The 18,982-nt window shown below is 47.2% G+C and overlaps 1 protein-coding gene across 2 annotated transcripts in view; it reads left to right on the forward strand.

Moving 5' to 3' along the window:
• GTF2A1L (general transcription factor IIA subunit 1 like) overlaps positions 1-18,256 on the forward strand; it is a 92,601-nt gene extending 74,345 nt beyond the window's left edge. For both annotated transcript variants that reach the window (XM_089676439.1, XM_089676440.1), the window contains one exon: positions 18,149-18,256. In XM_089676439.1, the coding sequence (XP_089532565.1) occupies positions 18,149-18,256 (108 nt within the window). The remainder of the gene's footprint in view (positions 1-18,148) is intronic.
• Positions 18,257-18,982: the final 726 nt, after the last annotated feature.

The raw sequence follows: 18,982 nt of genomic DNA on the forward strand, positions 1-18,982 counted from the left end.
ATGCAGGTATAGAAATATTCTTTGACCAATGTAACTATGTATACACCTTACCTGGCTGATGCCCCAGAAGCTGTAAATTACTGAAGTAGATGCCGTTACATCCAATGATCATCACTAGTTACTGGGTCACTTGCTCAGTGGCTGGCCTACTGCGTTCTGAACACCAGAGGTTGGCCACTCAGCACTGACACCATTCAGAAAATGCTTTGCATTCTCCAAATGCAAAACGTTCTCTGATTGGACTAGGTGGAGAGGTGTGTGGTGACATCATGCTCCCTCTTCCGAGTTGTGAAAATTAAAATAATGTGTCGGATGAAGTCCCCCTTTAAGAATTCTGTTTTATATTTGTTCTGCTCTCTAAATGCATATAAGGAGGAACATGTAGTGGTTTTGTGCATCATTTTTTTTTCTTTATTATGGTGGTCAAGCCTGCTGAAGCACACCCCTATTCACACAGCACACAGAAACAGAGCTGAAACTATCAATCACTGGCTGTGTACTGGAGCTCCCTCCCCTGTCACCTTTTTACCTCTTGGTGTCAGGAAAACTTGACAGAAGAGGCTCATGCTGATAAGAGGAACAAAGCAGTGGACAGAAATGGCACTTGGTGCTCTGGATAGAGACAAGCACGTACTATACTGGAATATGCTTTTGCTCATATTTCATGTCTGAGGTTTACAACCGCTTTAATGCTTATATTGTTACACATTTTCCTGTTTAAAAAAATGCTATTCTTTTTAATAGGTCTGCTTTCATTTAAATCAATGTTCTCCAAATTGTGGCCCGTGGGTCGGATACTGCCTTTTTGACAGCCTCTATCCAGCCCTTGGGGCACTATTCCTCCCAATAACACCAACAATGGGGCATTATTCGCCCCAATAATACCAACTATATAGAATTATTCTTCCCACTAATACCAACAATGCAGAACTGTTCCTCCCACTGATACCAACAGTGGGCCACTATTCCTTTCAATGATACAATTGATCTAGAACAATTCTTCTCAATGATACCAATAATCTAGAACAATTCCTTCCAATGATACCAATGATCTAGAACAATTCTCAATGATACCAATAATCTAGAACAATTCCTCTCAATGATACTAATAATCTAGAACAATTCCTTCCAATGATACCAATGATGGAACACTGTTCCTCCCACTGATACCAACAGTGGGCCATTATTCCTCCCACTGACACCAACAATGGGTTACCATCCCTCCCACTGTTATTGATGATGAGGCACTATTTCTCCTCCTACTGACCACTTGTGCTATGCAAGTTTTCTACGGCCACTGGACCGCCATGCCTAATACATTGTTTATTTCAACTGATACTGGGACATTTTCTACCTTACTGGCCGCTGTCCAGCTCCTCTAACAACTGACCATTTGTTTGAAAAGTTTGGATTTAGATCACACCAGCAAGGTTAATCTAAAGACACTTCCAGCTGCGGCATTGTCACTCACTCCTGTTTACTCTTGAGTTGCATCACAAGCAGCTATGACAATGCTCAGTGCGCTGGCATATTCTTGTGGGCAGGACCAGCAGTATGGTACCCAACACAAAGAAGCAGAACAGTCAGAGTCTTGGGAGGTTCACAGGACCAGCGCTACCACCAAGCAAACTTGGCAGCTGCCTAGGGTGCAGCCATGGCCCCTGGTTTCCCTATTTTCCACCATGGCTGGCTCTAGGGGGGTGCTGGGGTGGGCTTTGCCCCCCACAGATTTTGGTTGCGCCCCCCCCGACTTCTCTTTCCATGGACACTGTGCTTGGTGGCTGTGTGCCTTCCCCCATTGCTGCACACATGGCTAGGACAAGGGGAGAACAGCCTGGAGCAGAGAAGCGTCCAAGGGAGAAATGACAGGAGAGAGGCGGGAGGTGCGTGTGCTGTGCTTTCCCCCTCCTGTTATTGGAATGATCCTCCATAAAGCCCATAAAGCAGATGACACAGAATCGCTCTTACATCGACATGTTCAGTGTTTGATTCATTCCTTGGCTCCCTGCTGCTGGGAGATGAGCAGTCAGCGGAGGAGATAGGGGGCTGGGTAATCAAACTGTGTACGAGCGATCCTGTGTCATCTGTTGTATGAAGGGTCGCTCTACTGGCAGAAGTGAGAGCACAACCCGCACCTCTACCTGTTTCCCACTGTAAGTTTGGGGGTGGGGCTTACAAGCCAGGGTAACTGTACACAATGAAAGGTGGGGGGAGGGGTAATTAATTTGTGCTGTGGTAAGAGGTTTCTGCAGGAGGAGGGATGGGGGCTATTTGTGCTGGGAATGGTAATGGGGATGATAGGGGGGGGGGGGGAATTTGTGCTAGGACAGAGAATGGAGGGATATGTGTTAGAAGTAGGTGGGTTGTTGGGGGGGATTTTATACTGGGATGGGGAATTTGGCTAGAGGAGGAATTTGGGGGAATTTGTTCTAGGTGGGGGGATTGAAGGAAGAGAATTGATGCTGGGACAGGGGATGTTGGGGATTTGTACTAGGAGACAGGATTGGGGGATTTGTGTTAGGAGAGCGGATTGGGGGAAATTTGTGCTAGGAGGGGGGGTGGGGGGTGATCTGTGCTGTGCTAGGAGCAGGGATTGGGGTGGAGGGGTAGTGCTAGGAGGGGGGTTTGGGGGATTGTGCTAGGCTGGGGTATTTTAGGGGAATTTGGGCTAGGAGAGGGAATTTGGGGAGAATTTGTGTTAGGAGGGAGGATTTGAGGGGAAAATTGTGCTAGGAAGGGGGATTTGGGTGGGGAGGCAGGATTTTTGCTGGGAGGGGTAATTTGGGGGGTTGTGCTAGGTGGAGGGATTTATGGGGATTTGTGCTAGGAGATGGGATTTGGGGGAGAGGATTTGTGCTAGGGTGGAAAATGTGAGGGAAAGAGTATGTATACTAGGAGAGTTAAGTAGAACTTCAGATGAAGTTTTAATTTTACTTTGGTGGTGGTGTTGGGGCAGGGGGAGGGTTGGGGGTTTTGCATCCTAGGCAAGACGCCTAGGATGCAAAATATTCTAGCACTGGCCCTGGAGATTTGCAGTATTGTGAACAGTACAGGTGGTGAGGTGTCTTCCTACTCCGGCCCTTATTGTCCTGGCTGTATTACTTTGTCCCTGCCAGAAGGTGTTCCTCTCCCTCCACCATCCACTTGCAAAACATGTGCCAAACCCGGTGAGACACTGCGATTTATTGGTACTGCCCTCTACTAAGTTTGCCCCCGAAGATCACTGGAAGTGCAGCATACAATTAGACAGCTGCTCCTTCTATGACACCTACCAAGGCTGCAGGGCAACATCTTCCCCTTAGGTCTCCACTCCATCCCTGAGCAGCAAGGCGCCATTTGTTGGGTGGAGAAAAACTACACCTACCAACATTTTGCTGTAGACACCACAGTAAAACCGATGTTCAACTTACGCTGCAGTGTACACAAAGGGGTTGATTTACTAAAACTGGAGAGTGCAACATCTGGTGCAGCTCTACATAGAAACCAATCTGCCTCCAGGTTTTATTGTCAAAGCTTAATTGAACAAGCTGATTGGCTAACATGTGCAGCTGAACCAGAGTGCTCCAGTTTTAGTAAGTCTCCACCAAAGAGTCTATACTACAGCATATGCACAACATAGGGACGGAAATAATGTACAAAGCAAGGGCCCTTTCACGTGGCTGTCTTGTTTATATCCACCCACCATAGAAATACACTGCTCAAAAAAAATTAAAGGAACATTTTAATCAGAGTATAGTATCAAGTCAATTAAACTCCTGGGATATTGATCTGGTCATTTAACTAGCAGATGAGGTTGTTAATCAGTTTCAGCTACTTTGGTGTTAATGAAATTAGGTGCACTAGATGGGCAACAATGAGACGACCCCCAAAACAGGAATGGTTTTACAGGTGGAGGCCACTGACATTTTTTTCCCTACTCATCTTTTTTGACTGTTTTTCACTAGTTTTGCATTTGGCTAGGGTCAGTGTCACTACTTGTAGCATGAGATGATACCTGGACCCTACAGAGTTTGTACAGGCAGTCCAACTCCTCCAGGATGGCACGTATTGAGCACTGCCAGAGCGCTACATAATGACCTCCAGCAGGCCACTGGTGGAATGTCTCTGACCAAACAATCAGAAACAGACTTCATGAGGGTGTCTTGAAGGCGCGACGTTCTCTAGTAGGCCCTGTGCTCACTGCCGGGCACCATAGAGCTTGATTGGCATTTGCCATTGAACACCAGGATAGGCAGGTCTGGCTCTGGTGCCCTGTGCTTTTCACAGATGAGAGCAGGTTCACCCTGAGCACATGTGACAGATGTGAAAGGGTCTGGAGAAGCCGTGGAGAACGTTATGTTGCTCATAACATTGATCAGCATGACCGTTTTGGTGATGGGTCAGTAATGCACTGGGGAGGCATATCCATGGAGGGACGCACAGACCTCTACAGGCTAGACAATGGCACCCTGACTGCCAGTATGTATCAGGATGAAATCCTTGAACCCATTGTCAGACCCTACGCTGGTGCAGTAGGTCCTGGGTTCCTCCTGGTGCACAACAATTCCCGGCCCGAGAGTATACAGGCAGTTCCTGGAGGATGAAGGAATTGATACCATTGGATGGCCCCCACGCTTGCCTGACCTAAATCCAATATCATGTTTTGGACCATCTGACGCTGCCAGGTTGCTCTTCAGACTATCCAGGAGCTCAGTGATGCCCTGGTACAGATCTGGTAGGAAATGCCCCAGGACACCATCCGTCATCTCATTAGGAGCATGCCTCGACGTTGTCAGCCATGCATACAGGCATGTGGGGGCCATACAAACTACTGAGTACCATTTTGAGTTGGTGCAATGAAATTTCAGCAAAATGGACTAGTCTGCTGCATATTTTTTTCACTTAGATTTTCGGGGTGTCTTTGAATTCAGTCCTCTGTAGGTCGATCATTTTCATTTCCATCAAACAATGGGGCATCCTTACGTTCCTAACACATTACCCCGTCCATATCAGTAGAGATATCCAGCATGATATTTTTCCCCATTGAGATCTGATGGGTTTTCAAAGTGTTCCTTTAATTTTTTTTGAGCAGTGTACAGTACATTGCATTGTATCTAGATGTGTATAAACAAAAAACTGACAGTTGGAATGCTTGTCTGAAAGGGTGTTTAACATGACACTAATCAATATCCTTGTTTCCCAAAAAAATTCAAAAAATAATGCCCTGTAATCTGTTTTCTAAAAAAATTCTTTCTTACTCTGTTTTTCTGCTTCTTTGTAATGTCCTCTTTAAGCTCCCAAACCTCTCCTTTTCCCCTTTGTTTGGAACAAGCAGTGCACATTAGTTGCGGTCATGAGCACTGCTCTATGCACACTACAAATCCCATAGTCCATCTTGGGCGTAAGCAAAAGAGAGTGGCTATGTTACTACATACAGTGAGGCCATGGGGAACGAACATGGCCACCCTCTATCAGGAAGTCAGATCACAGCAAGAATTTAGAGGAGGAAAGCAACAGAGAGGACTTTTTTTGTGTTAAAATGGTTCTAAAGCCTCAAGGTTTCTGTTACTGTAATGAATTCTATGCATAAAGGTAAAAAAAACTGTGTGCAACTCTCCTTTATACTTACCTGAGCCCCATCACGATCCAGTGCTGTGCATGAGAGCTGTGCCTCTCCTGGCTTTTTCCCTCCTCCCTGGGCAGATCGATGGCAGCGAGAGCCATTGGCTCTTGCTCCTGTCAATCAACTCCAAGGAAGAGGGAGCAGAAGGCTGGGCTGAATCTCGCTGTCTGTGTCAATGGACGTAGCAGCAGGACTCGGGAGCAAGTCCACACGAGTGCCCCCATGGTAATCGGCTTCCTATTGGGGGCACCAGAAATAGAGGAGGAGCCAAGATTGCTGGTGGGGACCCTAGAAGAGGAGGATAGGGGCCACTCTATGCAATTCTGTTGCACAGAGCAGGTAAGTATAGACATATTTGTTATTTTTATATATATATATATATATATATATATATATATATATATATATATATATATACATAGTTACACAGTTGTTCTGGCTGAAAAAAATACAAAAGTCCATCCAGTTCAACCATTAAAAAAAAAAAAAAAAAAGGTAATCCTACACTCACAGTTGATCCAGAGGATCCCCCGAGAGGCAATCGGATATTCCCTGGATCAACTTTACCTATAAATGTTAGTGTCCAGTTAAATTCTGTGTATCCAAGAAAGAATCCAGGACTTTTTTTGAAGCAATCCACTGAGCTGGCCAGAACCAACTCTTGAGGGAGTCTATTCCACATTTTCACGGCTCTCGCTGTAAAGAAACCTTTCCGTGTTTTAGAGATTACATTTCTTTTCCTCCAGACGTAAAGAGTGCCCCCTTGTCCTCTGTGATGACCTCAGGGTGAATAACTCTACACTGAGTTCACTATATGAACCACTGATGTATTTATACATGGAGATCATATCCCCCCTTATGTATTATACATGGAGATCATATCCCCCCTTATGTATTATACATGGAGATCATATCCCCCCCTTATGTATTATACATGGAGATCATATCCCCCCTTATGTATTATACATGGAGATCATATCCCCCCCTTATGTATTATACATGGTGATCATATCCCCCCCTTATGTATTATACATGGAGATCATATCCCCCCTTATGTATTATACATGGAGATCATATCCCCCCTTATGTATTATACATGGAGATCATATCCCCCCTTATGTATTATACATGGAGATCATATCCCCCCTTATGTATTATACTTGTTGATCATATCCCCCCTTATGTATTATACATGGTGATCATATCCCCCTTATGTATTATACATGGTGATCATACCCCCCCTTATGTATTATACATGGAGATCATATCCCCCTTATGTATTATACATGGAGATCATATCCCCCCTTATGTATTATACATGGAGATCATATCCCCCTTATGTATTATACATGGAGATCATATCCCCCCTTATGTATTATACATGGAGATCATATCCCCCCCTTATGTATTATACATGGAGATCATATCCCCCCCTTATGTATTATACATGGAGATCATATCCCCCCTTATGTATTATACATGGAGATCATATCCCCCTTATGTATTATACATGGTGATCATACCCCCCTTATGTATTATACATGGAGATCATATCCCCCCCTTATGTATTATACATGGAGATCATATCCCCCCCTTATGTATTATACATGGAGATCATATCCCCCCCTTATGTATTATACATGGTGATCATATCCCCCCTTATGTATTATACATGGTGATCATATTCCCCCTTATGTATTATACATGGAGATCATATCCCCCCCCTTATGTATTATACATGGAGATCATATCCTCCCTTATGTATTATACACAGAGATCATATCCCCCTTATGTATTATACATGTTGGTCATATCCCCCCTTAATCTCCTCTTCTCAAGAGAATAAATTCAGTTCCTCTAATCTTTCCTCATAGCTGAGCTCCTCCATGCCTCTTATCAGTTGGGTTGCCCTTCTCTGTACTTTCTCCAGTTCCCCAATGTTCTTTTTGTGAATTGGTGCCCAAAATTGAACTGCATATTCCAGATGAGGTCTTACTAATGATTTGTACCGGGGTAATATGATATCTCTCTTTCTGGAGTCTATACCTCTTTTAATACAAGAGAGGATTTTGCTCGCTTTAGAAACCGCAGCTTAGCATTGCATGCTATTATTACGCTTGTGATCTACAGAACTCCCAGATCCTTCTCCACCATTGATTCCCCCAGTTGTACCCCCCCCCCAGTAAGTATGATGCATGCATATTCTTAGCCCCAAGTGGAGAACCTTACATTTATCAACATTAAACCTCATTTGCCACATAGTTGCCCAATTACACAGAGCATTGAGGTCGACTTGTAGTTGGAGACATCCTGTAAGGACATTATTCCACTACACAGCTTGGGGTCATCTGCAAAGACCATATATATAATATTTTAATTTCCTATACAACCACTTTAAGAATACATAGTATTTTCAGTAGTGTCACTTTAAGGGAAAGCTATATTTTTTTGTAAAAAAAAAACAAAAATGTAATCTCATTTTACTTTCAGTGCATTACAAAACTAAGTATTCTTTTCATGAGTTTAGTACTACTTGAACATCACCAAAGCCCTGAAAATGGGGGTTCCTGGACACGAAATAGCAAAGCACACTGACATGAAGGAACCAGGAGAGACTTCTTTATGTATTAGAAGCTGCATTTTTACCACTTTAGTATCACTTTAAGCTCTCTTTAAGTTTCTGAATAACAAACAATATGCACTCAGATTTGTTCCACATATGATGTATTATTTATTAAAATGTAAAACAGCTCTTCTGATTTATTTCAACACTTACAGCGTTAGATACCAGAAGTATCTCTAGGGGTACACAAACCACCATCTGAGAATTCCTGCATAACATATTTTTTAAGTAGTTCGCTGATGATATCTCAAGCTCAGCTGTTTTCGCATAAACCAGCAATGATGACAAACAAATAGATAACATGTCAGGGTAGGTTTTCAGCTTTGAGGAGAACATTCAACCTAGATGTCTATTTCTGAGGTTTTAATTGCTCCCGGCAAACAGTAAATAAAATAAATAAAATAATCTTATTGGAGCTGTTTTGTCTGCCAAAAGATCTGTATTTCTGTCCCTCCAGTCCTGGGATTTACACAGCTCTGCCACACAGCACAGTCCATTCTGGCAGGACAAGAGACCTCTGCTGCAATTTAAAGGTTAGGATCACCTTTGGAACATGTTCCATGTTCCACCCATATTTTGGCCGCATCATTCATTCAGAGTTCTGTGTATAAATGAACTTCATCTGCAGTCAGCTGCCGTGGCCTGCCACTTATAGTTCTCAGTGAACCAATGAGCGCTCTCGTAGTTCATTGATTCTTCCTGAAATTCAGAAACTGCCTGCCAATATCGGGTGCTAGCAGACAGTGCACTGAGAGTTTGCAGGAACCTGGCATTGCCCCCCGGGTACAATGCTTTGCATGTGTAAAAAAAAAAAGAAAAAAGTAATAAATGCACATTTTTGTAACTGCAAAATATTCTCCCATAAAAAAGTATGGATCTGGTTCAACACCTTGATCCACAAAAAGGATTTTCTAAACCATGTATCAAAAAATGAAGAATTATGAAGAAAGTTTTCTGTACCGACATATCTTTGACTGTCAATTCATTTTTTTATTGATTAAAAGCAAGTTCACATTGGACATATAAACACACTCATCAAAAAGTATCAAGGGTCACGTCTAAAGATCAATTGGATATCTTTGATCAAAGTGATACATATATATGATTGTCATATCTTCATACTTAACCAATTAAATACCAATCAAAGCTGAGAGCTCTCAGAACAAAGGGACAGCCATAGAGCACAGATAGGGATAGACAGAGTTCGATTTTTGTAACTGCAAAATCATATGTGTTCTGTCCTTGCTGTGTGCAGCTCAACACGCAGCTAAACCCTCCTATTCTGCAATATGCCCGACGTAATGCAATCTTGAAGCTTTATTAACAAAAATGGTGGGGTGAGACTATACTAAAACAGATGAGAAATGCATGCACTAAAAGTTTAAAACATACAAAAACACAATGAAATAACTAGGCTACAGATGGCAATAAGTAGAGATGAGCGAATTATTCAAAAATTTGACTCGCCGAATTCGCGGAATAAATTCGATTCGAGGCGAATATAACTTATAAAAAGGGTGTTTCTAGGCTTCAGAGAGCCTTTCTATTAGTGCAGAACACTGTACCTTTAATTTAAATGCCCTTGGAGTCTGCTGGGGAAGAGAAATAATACTGTCAGTCAGTATGACATGCAGATGAGTGCCGTCGATCTTAGAATCACCGCACACTTCACTCATTTGGGCAGTCACGGGGCCAAAACCAGAGTGTGGAGCCACAGTGTGGCGGTGGAGGCAGCAGCAATGGGAGGCCATACAGCACCCTATGACAAAATGGAACCCACCAGCAGTGTGAGGAGACCTGAAAGTGGCACATGGCAGAGTGTGGCGATGGAGACAGCAGCAATGGGAGGCCGTACAGGGACCCATGACACACTCTGGACCTGGCAGCAGCATGAGGAGGCGGTACAGGGGCCCATGACAGATTACGGGCCTGGCAGCAGCAGCGGGCGGGCGGTGGATGCAGCAGTATTCGGAAGCCAAACACAGGCCTAGGTTAAAAAGCGGAAGCCGTCAGCAGCGTGAGCAGATGACAGAGACACATGGCGCAGGGTGGCGGTGGATGCAGCAGTATTCGGAAGCCAAACACAGGCCTCGGTTAAAAAGCGGAAGCCGTCAGCAGCGTGAGCAGACGACAGAGGCACATGGCGCAGGGTGGCGGTGGAGGCAGCAGCAATGGAAGGCCATACAGCACCCTATCACAAAATGGAACCCACCAGCAGTGTAAGGAGACCTGAAAGTGGCACATGGCGCAGAGTGGCGGTGGAGGCAGCAGTATTCGGAAGCCATACACAGGCCTAGGTTAAAAAGCGGAAGCCGTCAGCAGCGTGAGCAGACGACAGAGACACATGGCGCAGAGTGGCGGTGGATGCAGCAGTATTCGGAAGCCAAACACAGGCCTCGGTTAAAAAGCGGAAGCCGTCAGCAGCGTGAGCAGACGACAGGCACATGGCGCAGGGTGGTGGTGGAGGCAGCAGCAATGGGAGGCCATACAGCACCCTATGACAAAATGGAACCCACCAGCAGTGTGAGGAGACCTGAAAGTGGCACATGGCAGAGTGTGGCGATGGAGACAGCAGCAATGGGAGGCCGTACAGGGACCCATGACACACTCTGGACCTGGCAGCAGCATGAGGAGGCGGTACAGGGGCCCATGACAGATTACGGGCCTGGCAGCAGCATGAGGAGTCGGTACGGGGGCCCATGGCAGATTACGGGCCTGGCAGCAGCATGAGGAGGCGGTACAGGGGCCCATGGCAGAGTGGCGGAGCGTAAGCAGCTAAAATTGAAGGCCATACAGAGGCCTATGTTAAAAAGTCCCCCCAGCAGCAGCGTGGGGAGACGACTAATAGTCTCGACTATCAAGAGTCCAATGGCAGAGTGGCGGAGCAGAAGCAGCTTCAATTGAAGGCCATACACAGGCCTAGGTTTAAAAGCCCCTCACAGTTAATTCCAATAAATAACTCTACTCCTCCGTGCAATCTACTTACGAGACCCTGGGCAGGTCTGGGTCCAATTTGTGGTAGAGACTGGTTTTGTTCAGCCATGCTTGAGCGAGTAATAACAGGTCTGTGCTGCCCTTTGGTGTCTGGCTTAATGCGCACAACACTGAACGTCCCAGCGTTTGTCAACGATTTGCCGTTAAGTGATGCAAACCCGCTGAACCACGTTCATGAGGAGCCGGTACAGGGGGCCATGAATCAGTATGGACCTGGCAGCAGCGTGAGCAGACGACAGAGGCACATGGCGCAGGGTGGCGGTGTAGGCAGCATTATTCTGAAGCCATACACAGGCCTAGGTTAAAAAGCGGAAGCCGTCAGCAGCGTGAGCAGACAACAGAGACACATGGCGCAGGGTGGCGGTGGATGCAGCAGTATTCGGAAGCCAAACACAGGCCTCGGTTAAAAAGCGGAAGCCGTCAGCAGCGTGAGCAGACGACAGAGGCACATGGCGCAGGGTGGCGGTGGAGGCAGCAGCAATGGAAGGCCATACAGCACCCTATCACAAAATGGAACCCACCAACAGTGTAAGGAGACCTGAAAGTGGCACATGGCAGAGTCTGGCGATGAAGTCAGCAGCAATGGGAGGCCGTACAGGGACCCATGACACACTCTGGACCTGGCAGCAGCAAGAGGAGGCGGTACAGGGGCCCATGGCAGAGTGGCGAAGCGTAAGCAGCTTAAATTGAAGGCCATACAGAGGCCTATGTTAAAAATAATAACATGTTTGGGGCATGATTCATGGTGGATTTAGTCAGTTGTGTCAGGAACTGGTGGTTTGAAATCCAGACTAATCCACGCCTGATTCATTTTCACAAACGTGAGTCTCTCCACACTTTGGGTGGACAGTCGTGTCCTCCGCGGAGTTACAATACCTCCTGCCGCACTAAACACGCGCTCCGATGCCACGCTACTGGCCGGGCATGACAGCCTTTCAAGGGCAAATTCAGCTAGTTGGGGCCAAAGGTCAAGTTTCGTTGCCCAGTAGTCAAGGGGATTGTCTACCTCGGTTGGCAGGGTGCTGTCCAAGTAGGCCCGAGCCTGTTGTTTGAGGTCCTGCTCCAGGTCTACCTGATGCTGCTGCTGCTGCAGCTGGTTAGTAGTTTCCTCACTGCGCTGGTGAAGAAAGCTACTCATCATCGACTGCAGACTGAGGCAGCCGCTGCTGGTGGAGCTGCCACTGCTCCTACCACCCCACCCCTCCCCTCCCCTGCTGCCATGGCAGCGGAACGCGAGCGCACAGGGCCCACAGTGTCTGAGGATGGACGTTGGCGCAGAAAGGCAGAGACCAACTGACTACATAGCTGGTTTTTATAGTACTTTATTTTGGCCTCCCTCTCAGCAGGTGTGAAAAAGGCCACCATTTTTGAACGGTAGCGAGGGTCCAACAAGGTGGACAGCCAAAAGTCATCCCTCTGTCTGATGGTTATTATTCGGCTGTCACTACGCAAGCAACCGAGCATGCTATGGGCCATTTGTGCCAAGGAATGCGAGGGACTCCCTGCCTCCATCTCCACAGCATACTGCCACGGTGCGTCTGGGTCCTCTGTCTCCTCCTCTACCAGATGCTCCTGCTCCTCCACTCCTGTCCGCTGAGTGGAAAAACCACCCATTTCACTCAATAATTCCTGAGCACCAATGTCCTCCTCTACCTCCTCCTCTTCTTCCTGTCCTGCCCCCACAGGGGTCATGTGGCGTTGAGATCTGTGCGCCACGTCTACCGCACCCTGACCAGCCATTGTTAACAGCATTTGTTCCAGGACGTGCAACAGAGGAATGACGTCGTTCATCCCATAGTCCTGCCGACTCACGAATAGCGTGGCCTCCTCAAAGGGCCTGAGCAAGCGGCAGGTGTCACGCATGAGCTGCCAATGGCTGACATCTAAGTTACACAGGGGAGTACCTTTATCCGCTTGTAACATCAGGAAATCGGTGATGGCCTTTCGCTGTTCGTAAAGGCGGTCTAACATATGTAGGGTTGAATTCCACCTTGTTGCAACGTCGCAGATCAGGCGATGCTGTGGAATTCCGTTCTGCCGCTGCAGCTCAAGGAGGGTGTGCTTTGCGGTGTAGGAATGGCTGAAATGCATGCAAAGTTTACGTGACATTTTAAGGATGTCTTGCAGTGGGATGGTGGATTTTAGGAACCGCTTGACAACCAGATTGAACACGTGAGCCATGCATGGCGCATGGCACAACCTTCCTTGACGCAGAGCAGACACCATGTTCTTTCCGTTGTCGGTCAACATGGTTCCGATTTTCAGTTTGCGCGGAGACAGCCATCTGTCGATTTCTCTGTTCATTACACTCAGAAGTTCCTCCCCTGTGTGACTACGTTCGCCAAGGCATACCAGGTGCAGCACAGCGTGACACCGTTGCGCCCTGCACATGTGATATGCCGGTCGGGTAATGGGACTTGGCACGGGGGTGGCGGCTGAGGACACGGCGGAAGAAGAGGTGGTAGAGGCGGACATCTTTGCTGGACCAAGGACGTGCAAACGTGGAGGCAAAAGCGGCGTGACCTGTCCAAGTTGCTGGTGCGGCTGTGCCGGCACCACGTTCACCCATTGGGCCGTAAATGACATGTACTGTCCCTGACCGTAGTTACAGCTCCACACGTCGGCGCTGCCGTGCACTTTGGCAGAGACCGACATGCTCAAAGACTGGCCCACCATCTCTTCTACATGTGAATGCAGGGCTGGCACTGCCTTTTTGGCGAAGAAATGCCGGCTTGGCACTCTCCACCGCGGCTCGGCACAAGCCATCATTTCTCGGAAAGGTGCTGAGTCCACCACTTGGAAAGTGAGGGACTGCAGCACCAGCAACTTGGACAGGAGGACGTTCAGCTTCTGCACCATCGGGTGCGTGCTCGCAAACTGTTGTCTCTTGGAAACGGATTCCAAGAAAGACTGCTGACGGAATCCGTGAAGAGGAGTAGCAGGAGAAGGAGCATCTGAACGAGCGGAAGATGCCAACGAGCGACAACTCCCCTCAGCAGAGGTGTTGGAGCCTTGACTGGCTGATAGAGGGCGATTGACGTCGGGTGACGGAGCAAGTAACGGAGCGGGTGATGGAGCGGGGGCTGGGGCAGGCAGAACAGCCGTATCTTTATCACGGTTTTCCCAGGCCACCGAATGGCGACGCTGCATATGCTGACGCAACGCTGTAGTCCCAACATGGGCCCCCTGGCCACGCTTGACTTTCTGGCCACATAGTCGACATACGGCTACGTTTACTTCCTCGGGCGGCTTGACGAAAAATTGCCACACCGCCGAGTAGGAAACTTTGCCCCCACTACTCCTCACTGGCTGACTGCTACTTCCTCCGTGCACACCGGCACCACTACTGGCCGTGGTGGTAGGCTGCAGTGGAGCTGGTGCTCTACTCCGTGGCCGTTTGGCTCCACTGATCCACTGACACTGCTGCGACCCTGCTGCCTCCTGGGCAACCCACCGACTGTTTTGCTCGCTGGCAAGCTGGCACCCTCTTCTGATGATGCGGAAGCAATAGCCTGATGACGACGAGGCTGCCAAGTGCGATCAGCCTCATCATCATCAATTAGGGTCTCCGCGTCACTACTAGCCCCCTCGGCTGCGTGTGGGTCAGGAGACAGACCTGTCTCTAGACCGGCTACCGAGCCACTCTCCTCGCCAGTACTTCTTCGCCTGGCTGCTGAAGAGGCGGATGTCTCCCCCCGTTCCTGACCGCACTCTGTTAGCTCTTCCTCATTGTACAGTGGGGCTGAGCCCACAGCATGCGATACTTCGCTTGGTGAGGGAACACCAAAGGACAGGGGCAGGTAGAGGACACGTGATTTCAGTGGGCTTGCTCCCGGGCCATGCCAACTAACGGTTGTGTCTGACGTACCCACCGACCATTGGCTGTAGGTGTCAGAGGTGACCTGGGAAGAGGAAGACGACCGAGTCAACCAATCGATGACGGCAGGGTTGTCGGTGGAGCCACGACCGCTGGATGACACCGGGAGCACTGGACTCTGGCTGCGACTAGTGCTGCCTCGACCCCTTCCTCTGCTGCCACGTCTGCTCGCTCCTGAAACATTGCCTCCTCTGCCACTCCTCTGCGTGTTGTCTGACATACTCTTTAATTCAATAGTGGTTGTGAAGCAGAAAGTAACGATTCTGTGTCCCTGAGTAACAATTCTGTGTCCCCGAGTAACGATTCTGTGTCCCCGAGTAACGATTCTGTGTCCCCGAGTAACGATTCTGTGTCCCCGAGTAACGATTCTGTGTCCCCGAGTAACGATTCTGTGTCCCTGAGTAACGATTCTGTGGCCCTGAGTAACGATTCTGTGGCCCTAAAGTCTCTGTGGCCCTAACTCTGTCCCTAATACAGACAGGTCTGTCTCTCTTGAATGACCGGAGGCTAATGGAGAATTCTAAGATGGCCGCGATTTATAGCTCCACCATTACACAGTGCTGGCTGCTGATTGGCTAATGCGATCACATGTCATGAATGAATGCATTATGGGTCAGCGCGCCTTGTCTGCGCGCCTTCCCAGAGATCCCCGCTCCGTCGCCACACATGTCGCCGCCATTTTTGGGAAAATTCGATTCGTGCATCCGAAGTTTGCTAATTTTCGGATTCGGCGCGAATCGAATTTTTCCTAATCTTCGAAACGAATTCCACTTCGCCATGTTCGATTCGCTCATCTCTAGCAATAAGTCCTTGCTCACCGGCGATGCTGCCTATAGAGGATGTAGGTTTAGTCCACCAATATGTGCTGCAGGAATGATGGCTGGTTTGCTCTCCATAAGTTTTTTAATATGGAGTCTGAGCTCTTGGGATGCACCTGTTTCCATTTCTCTGAATGAGAGGTGATGAGAGCTCTTATTAAAGCTTAATAGTCTCTAGCTTCTGTAAAACAGTACATCTATTCAGGGCTCCATTTAGACTGAGCTCTGTGGTACAAGGACTCCAAGAAAATGGTAATAGGGGTCATTTAATATGCGCCGCTGTCAAAATGTGGGAAGAAAAACCTGACTGAGCATGTATGTCACAAAAGTGACATCTGTCCAGTTCTGCTCTGATTCAGCAGGGGATCTGCTCATGGATCCGCTACTTAAATGCAGCATATGTGGCCCATGTGAAATGACCCTTGGGGTTGATTTACTAAAACGAGAGTAAAAAAATGGGTGCAGCTCTGCATAGAAACCAATCAGCTTCCCGGTTTTATTGTCAAAGCTTAAGTGAACAAGTTAGAAGCTGATTGGCTCCCATGCACAGCTGCACTTGATTTTGCACTCTCCAGCTTTAATAAGTCAACCCCTTAGTATCATCCTCTTGTAGTCCCTGTCTCCTGGGAGCTTACAAGGTGCTCTGGAGTTTCAAACTGTGCATAGTTTCATATTAGTCCAAAATACCTTGAGGCACGTTACAACTATTACAGAAGTATCCCATGTATTTTATATCATAGATTCTAAATTGCACAAATATAGTCTAAGGTCTCATTCATGTGCAAGCTGCAGCAAGGTCCAGCTGGATTTACAAGTAGATGTAGATAGTCGCACCCGCTCAGCTTAAACAAAGCAATGAAAGCCTGGCAATGGCTGCAGCTGTCAGCGGGTGTTCGGAGGTAATTGCACGTGGGCTGGTTATCTACGTTTAGGAACAGGTGATCACTTTGGTAACCAAATATACTGAATGAGGAAAGAACAAAGAGAGGGCGCACAGGCCTAGTGCATTACCATAAAAATGTTTAATAAGAAATAAAAAATAGGTGTTGTACTTAAATGAGAATAAAGTCAAGGCATGTCATAAAAGAGCAGCTGGGTCAACACCACGCTGAGTAACAGTCCGCAATGGGGAGTGTAGACATCCACTAGGCCAGTGTTTCTCAACTCCAGTCCTCATGGACCCCCAACAGGTCATGTTTTCAGGATTTCCCTCAGATGAAACAGCTGTGGTAATTACTAAGGCAGTGAAACTGATCAAATCACCTGTGCAAAATACTGGAAATCCTGAAAACATGACCTGTTGGGGGTCCATGAGGACTGGAGTTGAGAAACACTGCACTAGGCTGACGTTTTTCGAGGACTTGCCTCTTCCTCAGAGCCAACTGACCAAATGTCTGCTCCCTCTTTTATATGCTCACTACTAGTTGAACCAAAGGTCACATGGTCCGTCCTGGACACTCCCCTACGCAGGTGGAGGAGTCACAGGGGCAAGCATGCTGCTGGTTCCTGGCTGCTTCAAGTCCATCCCCACCATCAGGGGCCCTAGTGAAGGGCAGCCTGGGACTTAGACCCACGGTCTGTGGGTGGTGGTTGTCGTCAGTCAGTGCGTGACCCTGCCTGTCCGTTCCACAGCTCCTGCCCTGACATGAGTGAGTTGGTGGGTAAAGGAGGTGGGGGACAAAGCAGAGAGTTAAGGGTAGAGAAGAGCCGACGAGGACTGGATGACAAGTTATTAATAAGAGGGACAAGGTAGGTTTGTTTGGCAGCATGGAGGGAGGAATGGTATTTTAGGATTTATTTATAGGGTGAAGTCCTGCAGGGATTTGGTGTTACGTCAGTCATTGAAAAGCATGACAACGTTTCTTGAGATTTCTGGTGTTGTCAATTTGCCAGGGTTGTAACAGTCGGGGCCTGATTCTTCGTGTAGTTAGAGGAGCAAGTGTGTCCAGTGAGGATGAAAGGTAACTGCTATAGACAGAGGTGACCAGGTTAGGACAGGGAAGGGGAGAGATTTTGTCATAGTTCTACTGTATTACTTTATTACAGTAAGGAAGTCGCCTAACCTGGTTCTACTGTCTGGCAGGCTTGCCTGGTTTGGCTTGACCGTTACAAATCGTTAAGCAGATGAAGCTGTCCATGTAAAGATATTTACGGTAGTTATATGCCTGAAGTTTGATTTTAAGAACCATTGCCTAGCAACAAATATCTTATTAACATATGTTTCATTTTTTCAGATACACCGAAGTAAGAATAAGTGGAAGTTCTACTTAAAGGATGGAGTTATGTGCTTCGGAGGGAAGGATTATATTTTTTCTAAAGCAATCGGGGAGGCCGAATGGTGAAATAAATGCCATTTTTGCCTGAACCCGCTCTATCCCACAAGTGTTATTTACTTTGATAAGGATTTCAGTTTGAAAAAAAATATTCAGTTTCAGAGGATTAAACTGTAATTCAACTTTCCTGCCGAATATCATTTTGTAAAGTGGGATAGAGAAATAGAAAACTTTGTAAATGGCATTCATTACTATTTATGTTGTTTTTTTGAATGCAAAGTTCTTTAAAATAATCATTGTGATTGGTGGGCAGAGTATTGGGTTTCAACTGCATTTTTGTTACCATATATGTTGACAATAGAATGATTATATAGATGCAGTATGATGTGTCTTCAGTGTGTACATGTCCGTGGAACTGCGCCTTCCTGCATTCCTAATGCATGCAGTAGAATGGGTGTACCACCCTGTGTCCATTCTCAGCCCCCTTTGCACCGGTTGTCCATGGTAGCCATAAAATGTCGACTACATGTTGGTCAATTGCTTGCTTTTTTTTAGCAAATAGGAGGTTAATTGTATATGCCTAGTGTGCTTTCTGTGTCAGTTGTGGGCAGATGCGGTTGAGAGTGGACAGTTGGAGCGTTTGTGACATCAGTAGCTGTCAGAGTAGAACTGAATTTGAGCCTTGCTGGTTGCTAGCCTCTGATCTGGGGATTGTGTGTGGTGGAGAGGTGCTCTTACTACCGCTGCACCCTGGGCGGCTGCCCCTCCTGCCCACCCCTTGTCCTGGCCCTGCAT

This window comes from Staurois parvus, unplaced genomic scaffold (assembly GCF_062004578.1).
Source record: "Staurois parvus isolate SC_StPar_1 unplaced genomic scaffold, SC_StPar_1.0 ptg000169l, whole genome shotgun sequence".
Lineage (NCBI taxonomy): Eukaryota > Metazoa > Chordata > Amphibia > Anura > Ranidae > Staurois > Staurois parvus.